The sequence below is a fragment of the Macrobrachium nipponense genome, chromosome 7, assembly GCF_015104395.2.
Source record: "Macrobrachium nipponense isolate FS-2020 chromosome 7, ASM1510439v2, whole genome shotgun sequence".
In the NCBI taxonomy this organism is placed as follows: Eukaryota; Metazoa; Arthropoda; class Malacostraca; order Decapoda; family Palaemonidae; genus Macrobrachium; species Macrobrachium nipponense.
Window position 1 is genome coordinate 106851625 of NC_061109.1, and position 14182 is coordinate 106865806.

General features: G+C 40.3%; 1 protein-coding gene across 3 annotated transcripts in view; it reads left to right on the top strand.

The window, feature by feature from the left end:
• Nucleotides 1-14182, top strand: part of LOC135217089 (E3 ubiquitin-protein ligase RBBP6-like) — a 181909-nt gene that overhangs the window by 95970 nt on the left and 71757 nt on the right. For all 3 annotated transcript variants that reach the window (XM_064252774.1, XM_064252773.1, XM_064252772.1), the window contains exon 4: nucleotides 10364-10519. In XM_064252774.1, coding sequence (XP_064108844.1) covers nucleotides 10364-10519 — 156 coding nt within the window. The remainder of the gene's footprint in view (nucleotides 1-10363; nucleotides 10520-14182) is intronic.

A 14182-nucleotide genomic window follows, 5' to 3' on the forward strand; every position in this document is an offset into this window, starting at 1 on the left:
AAGAAAGAGACATTTCAGCGATGGTCAACTTTGTCTCATCTACATCGGCAGTAGAATCACAGCAAGCAGTGATCCATGTGGCGGCACAGGGAACTAGTTCACCAAAAGGTTCCTGAATATCTTCTCCGGGTAAGCACTCCAGTTACCGGTCCCCTGTCAGGTCACCTAAGAAGGTTCGCTTTGCTGCCAAGGTTTCATCAGCAGTTTCTCCCAAATCTTTGTCATCTAAGAAGGTTTTTTGGAAGGTAGGAGATGTTCCCCTCATCAATACCAATAGGAGGTTGTCTCTCCCACTCGCAGACATTTGGAAGGAGTGGGGCATGGAGAGTTGGGTAGTGGAGGTTTTGAGGAATGGGTACAGGATCCCTTTTCATTCTGCTCCTCTGCTGTCTGATTCTCTGCCTCACCTTCCCAGTTATTCTCTGTCTTCCATCAGGGGAATAGCTTTGGTCTTGGAGATTCAGTCCTTGTTGGAGAAGGGAGCGATAGAGCCTGCTCCCCCTTCTTGTAGGTTTTACAGCTGGTCTTTTGTTACCGCCAAGTCGGGAAGGTCTTGGAGACCCATCATTGGCCTCTTGAGTCTGAACCATTTGGTAGTTTCCACCAAATTTCATATGGAAACCTCCCAGTCAGTGCTGAGATCAGTCCGGAAAGATGACTGGATGGTTTCAGTGGACCTCAAGGACGCCTATCTCCAGGCTCCAATTCATCAGGAATCTTGGAAGTTCCTTCGTTTCTCGGGTCTATCCGGAACATTTCAGTTCAAAGTCGTCTGCTTCGGTCTGGCCACAGCACCTCAGGTGTTTACAAGGGTGATGTCTCCAGTATCAGCTGTTAGGCACTGTCGGGGTGTCCGGATGAGGAGGTATCTCAACGACTGGCTTATTCAGGCTTCCTGCAAGGAAGAAGTGACAAGGGCAAGGAATATTTTTGTTAGATCTTTGCTGGACCTTGGAAATCCAGATCAAAATGGAGAAGACTTATTTAGGTATAATAATTCAGACACATCCTTTGAAGGCTTTCCCGACTCAAGAGCGAGTTCTGGCTGTTTTGATTCAGCTGGTAAGCTTCATGTCGGACAGGGCTCAACCAATGAGCTAATGGAAGAGCTTGTTGGGGAGAATGTCTTCCCTCTCCCTTCTGGTTCCAGGGTCTAGTCTCTGGATACGCTCTCTGCAGGCACATCTCAGGAATCGCTGGGATTTTTGGGAAGAGAGCGCATGGTAATCTGGGACGATTCCTTACTAGAGGATCTTCGGTGGTGGTCAGGAGAACATCATCTGACTACCGGCATAAATCTGGTCCTCCCGATTCCGGACATTTATCTGTGCACATTAGAAGCTCAGGCCAAGAGACTTTGGAGTAATCCGGATCGGGAGGAGTCGATCAATTTTCGAGAATTTAGAGTGGTTGAAGAAGCGCTAGATCAGTTTGCAGAACTGATCAAAGGGAAAAGTGGTAGCACTCTTCTCAGACAACACCACGGCCTTAGCGTACCTCAGAAAGAAGGGGGAACAAGTTCATTGACACTGAATATTGTAGCTCAGAGGGTACTTCGTTGGTGCTAGATCCAGGGGGTTTCTCTCCTTTCCCAGTTCATCTTAGGGAAGCTCAGTGTGTTAGTAGATGCATTGAACTGGTCGCAGGAGGTTCTCAGAGGTGAGTGGACCTTAGTTCAGGCGGAATTCCAGCTCTTATTAAAAAAATGGCCAGCTACCGTGGATCTCTTCGCCACAAAGTTGAACTTTCATCTGTCACTCTACTTCCCTCCGGTGGTGGATCCCATGTCCTGTGGGACAGATGCAATGTTACACTTGGGGGACAACCTTCAGGTGTACGCATTCCCCCCTTTCGGGTTGATACACCAGGTTCAAGTCAAACTGAGGAACAGTGTAGACACGCAGATGACTGATAGCTCCTTTTTGGCCTCAGAGACCTTGGTTCCAGACATTCTGGAGATGTTGTTGGAGCCCCCTGTGCTCCTTTGAGAGAGGAGAGATCTTCTGAAACAGCTGCATTTCCATTACTTTCACTGGAACCTTTGCATGCTGGGGCTAGCTGCTTGGAGACTGTCCAGTGGACAGCGTGTAGTACGGGATTCTCTAAGGCAGCAGCTTTACAGCTATCTTGCTGCCTAAGGAGATCAACCAGAAGACTGTTTCAGGCTAATGGGCAATGTACCACAACTGGTGTAGGAAGGAAGGGCACAGCATTTCTTGCCTTACCATTGCAAAAGTAGCAATTTCCTCCTGTTCCTCAGAAAGTCAAAGAAGTTGTCTTATTCGACAATTGCAGTTACAGATCCATGCTTAGTAGCACTTTTAGGTTCCACCTTCCAGAACTGCCAAACAGCAGAGTCTTACATGATCTTCTAAGGTCCTTTAGCATTGAGGGTCCGATTATTCCGCTTTGGGGCCTATCGTGGGATTTAGCGGCGGTGTTGAATTTATTGAGCTCTCCGGGTTTCGAACCCTTAGAGAATTTGTCATTAAGAGAACTGACCAAGAAGGTGTTGTTCTTGGTCTCGCTTACCACAGCAAAGAGAGTAGGAGAGATTCAGTTGGTGGTTAGGATGGTATCATTCTGAGGTAAGGATGTTTATCTTCCCTACCTTCCAGAGTTTGTCACCAATTTTTGAGCTCTAAGACCTATTTGTCCTGCATGGCTAAACTCTTGCCGCGTCCTCGGGCCTTATTTGTGTCTCCGAAGAACCTGTTCAAGGTGATTTGAAAAATACTATTAGCTTCTTTTTACGCGAGATGATTTCTCAGGCTACCCTTAGCTCATTATCATCTGGTTTGGTGAGTGCTGCTCCTCGACCAAGAGCACACAGTATTAGGGGCATAGCTACCTCTTCGGCGATTCTGAAAAATTACTCGGTTTTGACTATCTTGGAAGTGGCAACCTGGAAGCTGTGTCGGTTTTTACATCTTTCTATCTGAAAGACGTTCATTTTGCTTCGAAGGAGGGTTACTCGCTAGGCCCATTTGTAGCGGTCAATGCAGTCGTATGATAATTCGTTTGTACCGCAGGCTAGGGGTTTAGGTATTGGGGTTTTTGTTTTAGATTTTTAGAATTTCTTTTAGTTAGGTTCCTTGAGTGTTTGTTACCAACTTGGAAGGTAGGCAGATTGCATGGCTGAACGGCTTCGTCAACTCTGCGCACACTCTTTACCTGCAGTAATCGGCGGAGAGCATGAAAGACCTGCTCATGCAACTTCTCCTCCACACATGAAAGGCTAGACAGCCACATGGAAGGCTTCAATTCCCCTCCATACATGCGAGGTTTAGAATACCACATGGGAGGTCGGTTTGACAGAGATGAGACCTGACTAATGAGACTGACGTTGAGGTACTCTCTCTGTTTGCAATCACACCTACACACCTAATGAATTGATCAAATAGGCGAGTGTACATACATTATACAGGGTGGGTGGAACTGAGTTACCCGCGATGTTCAGTGGAGGGGTCGGGCTGATTTAGATCGATCCCACCTCCAAATTAAGTCTTGTTAATCGGGCTAATTCAGGTGTTCAGGGAGTGTATTGCAAAATGAAATTTTCATATTAAAACTAATATTGTAATACTTACCTGAACGACTCCCACCCTCCTCCTCTCTTCTATTAACCCTCTTACGCTGAAGCGGTAAAAAAAAAATTCTCCCCCGTGTGCCGGAGGTGTTTCAGAGTGAGCGCGGAAGCGGAAAAAATATTTTTTTCAAAAAATCACAGCGCGCTTAGTTTTCAAGATTAAGAGTTCATTTTTGGCTCCTTTTTTTGTCATTGGCTGAAGTTTAGTATGCAACCATCAGAAATGAAAAAAATTATCATTATCATATATAAATAATGCGATATATGATAGCGCAAAAATGAAATTTCATATATAATTGTATTCAAATCATGCTGTGCGCAAAACGGTTAAAGGTAACAAGTTACTTTTTTTTGTTGTAATGTACACTAAATTGCGATCATTTTGGTATATAACACATTGTAAAATGATAAAAGAAACACAGAGAAAATATTATCACAAAATAATGCATGAATTCGTAACGCGCGGACGTAAACAAATATTTTTTTTCAAAAATTCACCATAAATCTAAATATTCTCCTAGAGACTTCCAATTTCTTTCAAAATGAAGACAAATGATTGAATATTACTATACTGTAAGAGTATTAGCTTACAATTGCAGTTTTTGACCATATCTGACGAGTTAAAGTTGACCGAATGTCAAATTTTTTTATATATATATTTTTTATATGCAATTATTTTGGAAATAAGAAAAGCTACAACCTTCAAATATTTTTCGTTTTATTCTACATTAAATTGCGCACATTTTCATATATAAAACTCTATGAAATGCCTAATATGAAACGGAGCAAATATTCCGAGAATGGGACGTACACGTTTCGGAGATTTGTGGCGGAGAATCCGCGCGCGGAGGGAAGGAAAGATTTTTTTTAAAATTCACCATAAATCTAAATATTTTGCTAGAGACTTCGAATTTGTTTCAAGATGAAGATAAATGACTGAATATTACTAGACTGTAAGAGTTTTAGCTTACAATTGCGTTTTTCGACCATTTCGGTAGAGTCAAAGTTGACCGAACGTGGTTTTTTTCTATTTATCGTGATTTATATGCAAATATTTCAAAAATGAGAAAAGCTACAACCTTCAATTATTTTTTGTTGTATTCTACATGAAATTGCGCACATTTTCATATATAAAACTTTATGTAACGGCTAATTTAAAATGGTGCAAACATTACCACAATCGCACGTATGATTTTTTCGGAAGAGTTACCGCGCGGACGTAAAGAAAATGTTATTTTTTTCATAAATTCACCATAAATCGAAATATTGTGCTAGAGACTTCCAATTTGTTGCAAAATGAAGGTAAATGCTTGAATATTACTAGAATGTTGGCGTTTTAGCTTACAATTGCGTTTTTCGACCATTTCGGTAGAGTCAAAGTTGACCGAAGGTTGAAATTTTGGCAATTATCGTTATTTATATGAAAATATTTTAAAACTGATAAAAGCTACAACCATGGGTTGTTTTTAGTTGTATTGTGCATGAAATTGCGCACATTTCCATATATAAAACTTTATATAACGGCTAATTTTAAAATGGTGCAAACATTTTTTTCGGAAGAGTTACCGCGCGGACGTAAGGAAAAAGTTTTTTCATAAATTCACCATAAATCGAAATATTGTGCTAGAGACTTCCAATTAGTTGCAAAATTAAGGTAAATGATTGAATATTACTAAAATATAAGAGTTTTAGCTTACAATTGCGTTTTTCGACCATTTCAGTAGAGTCAAAGTTGACCGAAGGTTGAAATTTTGGCAATTATCGTTATTTCTATGAAAATATCTCAAAACTGATAAAAGCTACAATCATGAGTATTTTATTGTTGTACTCTACATAAAAATGTGCACATTTTCATATATAATACTTCATGTAACGGCTAATTTACAATGGTACAAAAATTATGTCAAAGTGACAAAATAATTTCCGAGATGTGTCACAGATACTTTTTAGTGCGGCAAGAAAGAAATTCGCTCTTGCGCGCCTGCGTAACGATTGTAAACAAAACAACACCTTGATCCGTGAACTCCCAGCATCCCCCAAGGCGCGTGATTCAAAAGTTTTAGGCTGGTAGGCCTATAAGTATTTTTCCGCGAATTTAAAAAAAAACTTTTGTAAGTCGACGTAAAATACGTCCAGTCGGCACACGGGAGACAAAAAATGTCGACGTAAAATACGTCCAGTCGGCGTAAGAGGGTTAATGATGAATGTGGCAGTTGAGTGGGGAGTGCTCTGCCGGTCGGTCCTGGCAGCAGTGTTGCCATTGGTAATACAGGTAACTCAGTGGACTGTGTTTACCTGCAGTGTTGGTAATGCTGACAGTTAAAATTTACCCAAGTTATGTGTACATCTGTGGGGATATAGTTTGGGGTGATCAGTGACCAGGGCTAATTCAGGTGTTCAGGTAAGTATTACAATATTAGTTTTATTATGAAAACTTCATATCTCGAATCTCCTCATTTATCAGCTTGACATTCCTTGCAAACCACACTGTAGTATTGTCGTGGACAGTAAGTCCTGGACATATAAGTCATGTTTCATTATGTACAAGATCATAATAAGGCTATTACACCCTCAAAACATTGTATTTGTTATTTACAAGGGGTATAATGGCCTTTTCTGTAAAAATTTTTGTTCACCTTGTACTATCAAATTAGGGAACACTGTGCCATTTGGATACGTGAGTACCGACCAAGAGTGGATGAAGAGGAGCACCACATTACACTCTTAACATTATCAACAGCATGTGCTGAACTTCCCTCCAAACAACCAACCGAATCCAATGAGTATGAATTGTAGGAAATATTTGGCAGGAAATACAAAGGTTACTGGGGAGCTGTGTCTTTTGGCACAGGAATTCCTATCCAGGGTTAATTAACCCTCGCACTGTCTTTTGCAGAGAATTAAAATGTAAAGGCAAGAGAATGGGCATTTATGGGAGATGGTATCGTCAGCTGAAAGTCTGTCCCAGTACATAATTGCTTTAGGATAGTAGTACTTGCTTTGGCAGTACAATTTGAAGACTTTTCTTTTATGTTTCTCAGGTCTCCTTTACATGGAGGACATGCATTTAGGTTAATGTGAGTTTGTGTATGCTCATCTCTACCAGCAACCAGAAGCGCTCACTTTAGCATGCCGATGGCACACACTAGTGTCACCAACCATCTGGCAGTGGCTCATGCACGACCCAAAGCGCCTGTTAGCTCTCATTAGCTCTCTGAACAGAGGCCTCAATGGCTTGAGAGCCATATCCATATGTGCCATATCCATATGCACCATTTCCATATGTGCCATATCCATATGCACCAGAGTCCATGTGACCTAAGTCCAGTTGCGCCAGAGTCCAGGTACACCAAAGTCCAGATGCGCCCAAGAGTGTCCTTTAGCTCTGAAAAACGTCCATGAGCACCCATGGTTGACATGAAATACGTCTAAAGTGAAGATTATACAAGGAAAAAGCATCAAAGACTGCTTTCTGAAGGAAATATGATTTTGATGAGTAAACAGTAAAAGAGAACAGTCAGCACATTCCTTATTTTCTTTCCTACTACTAGCCCTATATGTTATCCACATGCTTCTGCGCCTGGCTCCCTCACTTCCTTCCCATGCTGTTGCCAGTCTTGTGTTTGGGTAATAGAAGTTAACCTTCAAAGCGAGTGTTGTGTAGTGGAGGAGGTGATTATCTGGCCTGCCGGTTCTCCTAGACCTAAGTCACTGACATACTCCCCTGAACCTAGGAGAAGTCATACCAAATGTCCAGGGGAGACGTGGGAATTACCCTGGGTAATTGACCCCTCTGTCGAAGTGTATGGAGGAGGTGACTATTCGGCCCTTTGGACATCCTAGACTTGAAAGTCCCTGTCATACTCCCCTTCACTTGGAAGGAGACTTACTGGCTGTCCAAGGAAGTCTGAGGGGATTTGCCCCCAGGTAGTTGCCCCTTAATTGAGCCTCTAATCTAGATCTCAACAGGCAGCCACTGAAAAGGTATCTTCATGGTGTAGTAGATGTGGTGGCTATCCAGCCCGTCAGATATCCTAGACCTATATTCCCTGTCACACTCCCCTTGGGAGGAGACATGCCGACAGTTTAAGGGAGTTCAAGGGGTCTCCAGGTAGCCGCACCTGTATCCAATGCCAGGTGTCGATAGATAGCCAGTGGAAGGCGTCTCCCTGGAGCTGCTCTGTCATTCCTGTAGCTCAGAGGCTCCCATCCCTGAACAGGGTCACAGTAGTGTTATTCAAGACCATTGAAAGGTCTGCTGAGGACGTGTCCTTGTCAGCCAAAAGTTTAATGCTGATGGTCTCTCTTCTGACTGGTGTGTTGAATCATTTGCCAGTACGTATTTACTCTGATCTGCTGAAGGAAGGCTCTAGGTGTCTTGGTCACAGTAGTATAGTTCTCACTGAGCAATGCCATCTCTTGTGGTGTAACATTATATTTTTATAATAAAATAAGGTTTTATTATACTTACTAAGTAATTATATTGATATAAGTTCCACTTATATACGGCAGCTTGAAATTCAAAAATTCACAAGTAATGCTTCAAAACCTTGTGCTGGCGACCGTCCCGACCACTAGTGGGAGAATAGGAACAACGGTAATCAGGAAATTAAGTTTTGCTCATGCCTTATGTCCATCAGCTGGGAGGAGGGTGGGCTCCGATTCTGTAATTACTTGGTAAGTATAAATACAATCTTATTTCATTATAAAAATATAATTTTTATTCAAGTAACTTACTAAGTAATTACATAGCTGATTCCCTCATTGATAGGAGGTGGTGGGGGACATGTACATAGGAGCAAAATAACTCCTGAAAGAGTATAACTGTAATTATCCCCAGACCACATTTTAGTTATGGGACCAAGACTCCATCTGTAACTCAGATGTAGTGTATTCTTGTCCAGTGAAAGAATCCTAATCAGTGATTGTTTCCCTCTAGTCAAGAAAGGATCATAAACAGTTACTGGCAGAATGTAGTAACATGGAAACAGTCATTATCAGAAAGCTTGAAAAGACACTGTAAACTGAGTGCATGAGACACAGCTATTACTTTTGACATTATGTATGTGAAATGAAAAAGACACTGTAAACTGAGTGCACCAGACACAGCTATTACTTTTGACATTATGTATGTGAAAGAGTTTCATCTACCTACACATAATGATGATGATGATCATCAATGATAAATACTCCAGGACAGAACATGCAAATTTATGTTTTGGAATCTAGTGTCACACTGAGCTGTGAATTCCTCTCTTTCCTGAAAGTCCCTACATTAAGGCATGAAGTGATTGTTGCTTAGTACATACGTACTTTGATTTCAAAATAAATACAGATAGTGTTTCATCTAAAAGTCAAAAAGAAAAAGTAGAGGTGTGTGTAATAAAGTTTTCATGCCCTTGCACTAATCTATGATGCATATATACTCCCATTTTAAGATATGGCAGTGGGCATTAGAAAATAAGCTAAAACCCACCACAGAAGTTGCTGTATGGCAGTTATATTTGGTCTTATGGATCCTTAGAAGCATATGAATACTTGAGAATTTTTAGACTTAAGTTTTTTTCAGATTTTTTTTTTCCAGGGACCTAAGTAATTTACAGTTGACTGAGATTTACTGTAATTTTTTTTTTATTTTCGTTGAGGCTTGTTTTAAATTGCTTATGGGCCTTGCTAAACAACATGGAAATGCTATCTAGGGTAGACTAGTGTATTTGGAATTAATATTATCTACTGTTAAAAGTAAGGTTACATCTTAGTACTGTAAGATTCAATCATCATTCAATTAAGGGTTACTGGGTTTTTGAATCATGTAATTGGAATTCATCTGAATTGTCAGTGATGAATGTGGAGGGTCTTACCTTATGTAATCAGTGCTGTGCTCATTTACTTGTAAGATTCCAGCATTCAACCTTTCTATGCATTCTTGTGTGGCTGTAAAACCAGAAGTTTGTAATGATCAAAACCCCAAAAACAAAACACACACACACAGGGGAAGTGCGGGCAATGGTAAAATCTGGCTTGGAAGGAGAGAGCAAAAGAGATGTCCACTCTGCAAGGCAGTTGAAGAAAAACTGGTACATCACAAGGTTGGTCTTGGGGCTCTTGACTTCTTTCTATCTCATCTCAGTGACGAATGCCAGATGCCACTGATTCCTTGCATATGCAGTTCTTATTGTTTATAACCGATTTTCCAACTGGCGCCAGAAGATTTATCTTAATATTAAGACTGCAGGTTTGTTAGCTATGAAAAATTAATATTAATTAAAAATGTGTCATTTTGTATTTATGGAACATGAAAATTATAATGAATGTATTATGAAATTTTGATTTGTCTGCTGCTTTTTAAATTTAAACTATTTTTAATGTCTTCGTAATGTATTCACTTCATTGTCTGGTATTAATGCTATATAATAATGATGATAGTACTAGCATAATAATGCTTTAAATAATGATGATAGTAGTATGTAATAAAAGTAATAGTCATATTATATCTACCAAGTCCTCTGTAACAATGTAACCTATTTTATCAATTATAGTTTTAAAGTTGGGGACATAGCCTTAAATTATATTCATGATGGTTATTAATGCAAGGTAACTCCTGAATAATTCAAGTACTAGTCTATTTCAGGTGAGACTTTACACTTTAGATATTGAATGTTATGTCATGTTATTGATTAGAGTAGACTATAAAAGTCTCAATTTTTAGCAATACAGTTCTTCATCAATAAGGAAAAATACTGATAGCCTGCTTAACTATAAATTCATTTCCAGAACAATGCCACTTGTCCACAAGACCGTATACCATTTACCTCAGTATTGGTCCGAAAAGTGTTAGGTGGCCCCATCTGCAAAGAAGTTCCAATTCCAAAAGGCCCAGCACCAGATGTGTATGAATTTGTTGAAACAGAGAACCCAACTTATTGTGAAGTAAGTTTTTGTTTTGTGAAATTTTGGTTTTGAGATTTTTTTTTATACTGTACTTTGCCATATGTTCCATTTACCCAGTTTGTAAGTATATTAATCTATAAGGGATTATTTTACAAAAGTGGTTAATAGTAATCTATTATATATAGCATGCTAAGGATAATGTTGAATTTATCAATATCATGGAGTGTTTTATTTTCTGTGTATGTTGCTTTAGGGAGATAATGGAATTTTGTTTTCTCACACCAAGACACAAAATATAAAAGAAAATATTTTTTGGGGGGTAAACTGTAGAGAAGTAGCATTTTACTTGTCAGTTGTGTACTTTGCGGTCTCTTGATATATACTATACTATTGAGAAAGAATTATTCAAGCAGGTGTTCAAACAGATATATATTGAGATGTAAGAATATGTTAAAGGAGGAGGTCATAAAATTTCATCAGGTGTAATATATATTGTATGGTATATTTATAAAGAGATCTAGGATTGTTCAGCTACATCTGAAAAGTGATTTTTATTTTCCCTAGATATGGGTCATTATGAAGTTCCTCTTCAATTTTGCTGTACATATATATATATACTGTATATATAAAAAAACTAATTTGACTTAGATTAAGCATACTACCTCTGCCTTTTCACATATATTTTAACTTTGTTAAGTTATCCGATTTAACTAGCTCATCCTTGCACAGCATACTGTAAGCATTACTTAAAGGGACTTTGCACTGTACCTTTGGGGCCAACTGTCCTTTACTTATCAGCTGTTCCCTTGATCTCATTCTACCTCACTATCCTATTTCTTTAACCTTGTCTTGCCCCAGCTTTCACCACTCGGTTGCAAGTAAATCCTGTGGGCCAGTCATATGAGGGTTGAGGTATGATTGTGTTGTCTGATTGAACTCTCTAACAATCATTGTTGATGATTATTTTTATCTTTTTTACTAAGGCATAGATATTTTTTAGAAAATGTGTAAAAAATAAAAATTTTAATGAAAAAGTTAATATGACAAAAGTTCTATACCATTATTTAATTTGAGCTTGAAAAGTGAATGATTGTTTAAAATCAGATCTGAAATTGTAGTAGTACGGTACAAGTAATTCATAAATAAGAACAGTAGTGCAGAACACAACTGGGTTGTAAGCTAGATTTGTTATTGATTATTTCTTTGATTAATCAAAATTAATTTGATATGAAACAGTGAAATTTTGTTTAAATTGGTCAGTGAGGTAAATTGCCTCTGCAATATGATTAAGTTTTGCTTTATTTCTGAAAACGTTTTTGTATATATCACTTACATTACTGTATATAATTGTTGCACAACATTATTCATGCTCAAATTATGCTCTTTTGATAAAGCTGTGGTGTTGTCACTTGCAGAGATATGAAAATAGTAAAATTCAGAAATTATCTCTACAGCCTGTGGATTGATAAGTAAGATGAGCACTTCATTCAGAGTATGTGAATTTGCTGGTCATCCTTATCACAGTTGTTCAGCTGTTTAAGAGGTTTTCTCTGCCATTAATTGATTGCCATTAGCGCACTATTATAATGGTACGATTCCATATACGTACAGTAACCCATGAGTGAAATTAAAGCTTTTATGTATGCAACTTACCAAGTACGTAGTTACATAGCTATAGTTTCTAAAACCATCGGCAGCTAGAATTTTTGAAATTCGCGGAAGCGCTAGTTTGTTTTGGTCAGGTGATAACCCCCTCCCACTATTGGGGGAGTGAGGAACCAACACCGTCCGAAAATCAGTTGTTTCTGCCGGCTGGTACTGTCAACACAGTTTCAGTAGCAGCAGAATTTTTGGAATTCTTTGCCGTCGCTCTTTGTTGGAGTTATTTGGTGAAGTACTCTGAATATTGAAAGTTTTGTTTTTGGTGATAGCTATTTAGTAATTGATAATAGTTTTAAATAGTTTTGCACCGAAATTCACTAGTTTTGAATTGGTCTACATAATGTCAGACACTAGTTCATCTAGGATTAGGCATTGTAGGAAAGGCTGCAATACTAGGATCGCTAAAGTGGGTAATGATCCACATTCAATTTGCACAGGTTGTAGGGGACAGACTTGTACACAGATCAAAATTGTGGGGAGTGTATTAATTGGGATAAAAGAAATTGGAAGATCTTGACTAGTTACACGAACAAGTTAGAGAGAGGTAAAAAGAGAAAAGCGGCTTCTAGAGCTAAAGCAAAAAAACCTAATTAGTCAGGAATTGTCTAATGATAATTTGTCTCTTTCTGAACCTTCCCCTCTACCTGTCATTCCCAGTCCTAATCTTGGCTCTCTCACATCCGTAACCAATGCTGTGACCAATTTAGAGGCAAGAGTCGATCAGAAATTTTCGATCATGCTCCGAGCAATGGAGAAATTAGGAGCGTCCATGAAAACTCTAATGGACAAGGTAAGTGGTGAAGTGAGTGTAAGTGTAAGTGTGGTGGAGGAGGTGGCTGTTCGGCCCACTGATTCTCCTAGGCAAAGGTCCCTGTCACACTCCCCAGAACCTGGGAGGAGGCATACTGGTAGCCCAAGGGAGGTTAGTGAGTCTGCCCACGAGCAGTCGCCCCTCAGGCGATTCTGTTGACAAATCCCAGATCGCAACAGAGCGCCATTGGAAAGGCGTCTCTAAAGGAGTACCGCTGTTGTCTAGTGCTTCCAGCTCTGGGGAGCCCTCTCCCAGGCGCCAGTGGTGATTCCATGACGAGTCCCGTCCATTGAAAAGGAGGGCTCGTAAGTTGTCTCCCTCTCCAGTCCCCTGTAAAAAGGCTAGCCCTTTACGGAAGGAACAGCCTTCGTGTAGTTTTTGGGACTCTCAAGAGAGATTCTCTCAGGATACGGCAGGAGAGGGACATCTTAGTGAGAGGATTACATCCTCTAAGTCGAAGTCGTCGTCGAGAAAGTCTTCCTCTAGCAGGCATTCAGAGGTGAAGAGTACGGGGAAGAGTAGACTTTCGGAGCCTGAGACTCCTGGGAGACATCTTCAGCGTTCGGAGCATGCGAACCCGCCGACTCCCGAGCGCCCATCGGCGCCATAGTTTGCCCGCTCGCCAGAGCAGCCTTTGCCGCCCGGAACTTCTGTGGTGACGCTAGAACAACCTTTGGCTCACGACCGTCCATTGGCGCCCAGGAATACAGTTGCAACCGAGCGTCCACTAGCTCCCAAGCACCCACTAGCGCCCAGGAATCCACGAGCACCTGAGCGCCCACTAGCGCCCACAGGTGTATATGCAAGCAAGTGCACAGAGGGACCAGTCTGAAGCGCTCGGACAGCATATGTCATCAATTTCAGCTCCGGGCCTACCGACAGGAGTTCAGGTGATGGCTGCTCCTGATCATTCTCTGTCAGCCATCCAGAATAAGTTAGACAGCATTTTGGGCTTTATTCAATCTGCAGCGCCCCCTATCCAACCTGTAGAGACCTTATCACCTATTTCTTCAGCTGAAGAAGAAGAAAAAGGAGAAGAGGAGGATAAAGAGTCTTCTCTCACTGCCTACAAAGCCTAGCTTTTTTACTTTGTAGACAATTTTTGCAGAAGGGAATCTTCAAGTAAAGTCTATCAGGCAAAGTGGGCTGCGTTTAGAGCCTGGTGTAAAAAGGCCCACTGGGAAGAACTGAAAGTCTTCTACCGGATGGTTCCGCAACCTTCGATTGTC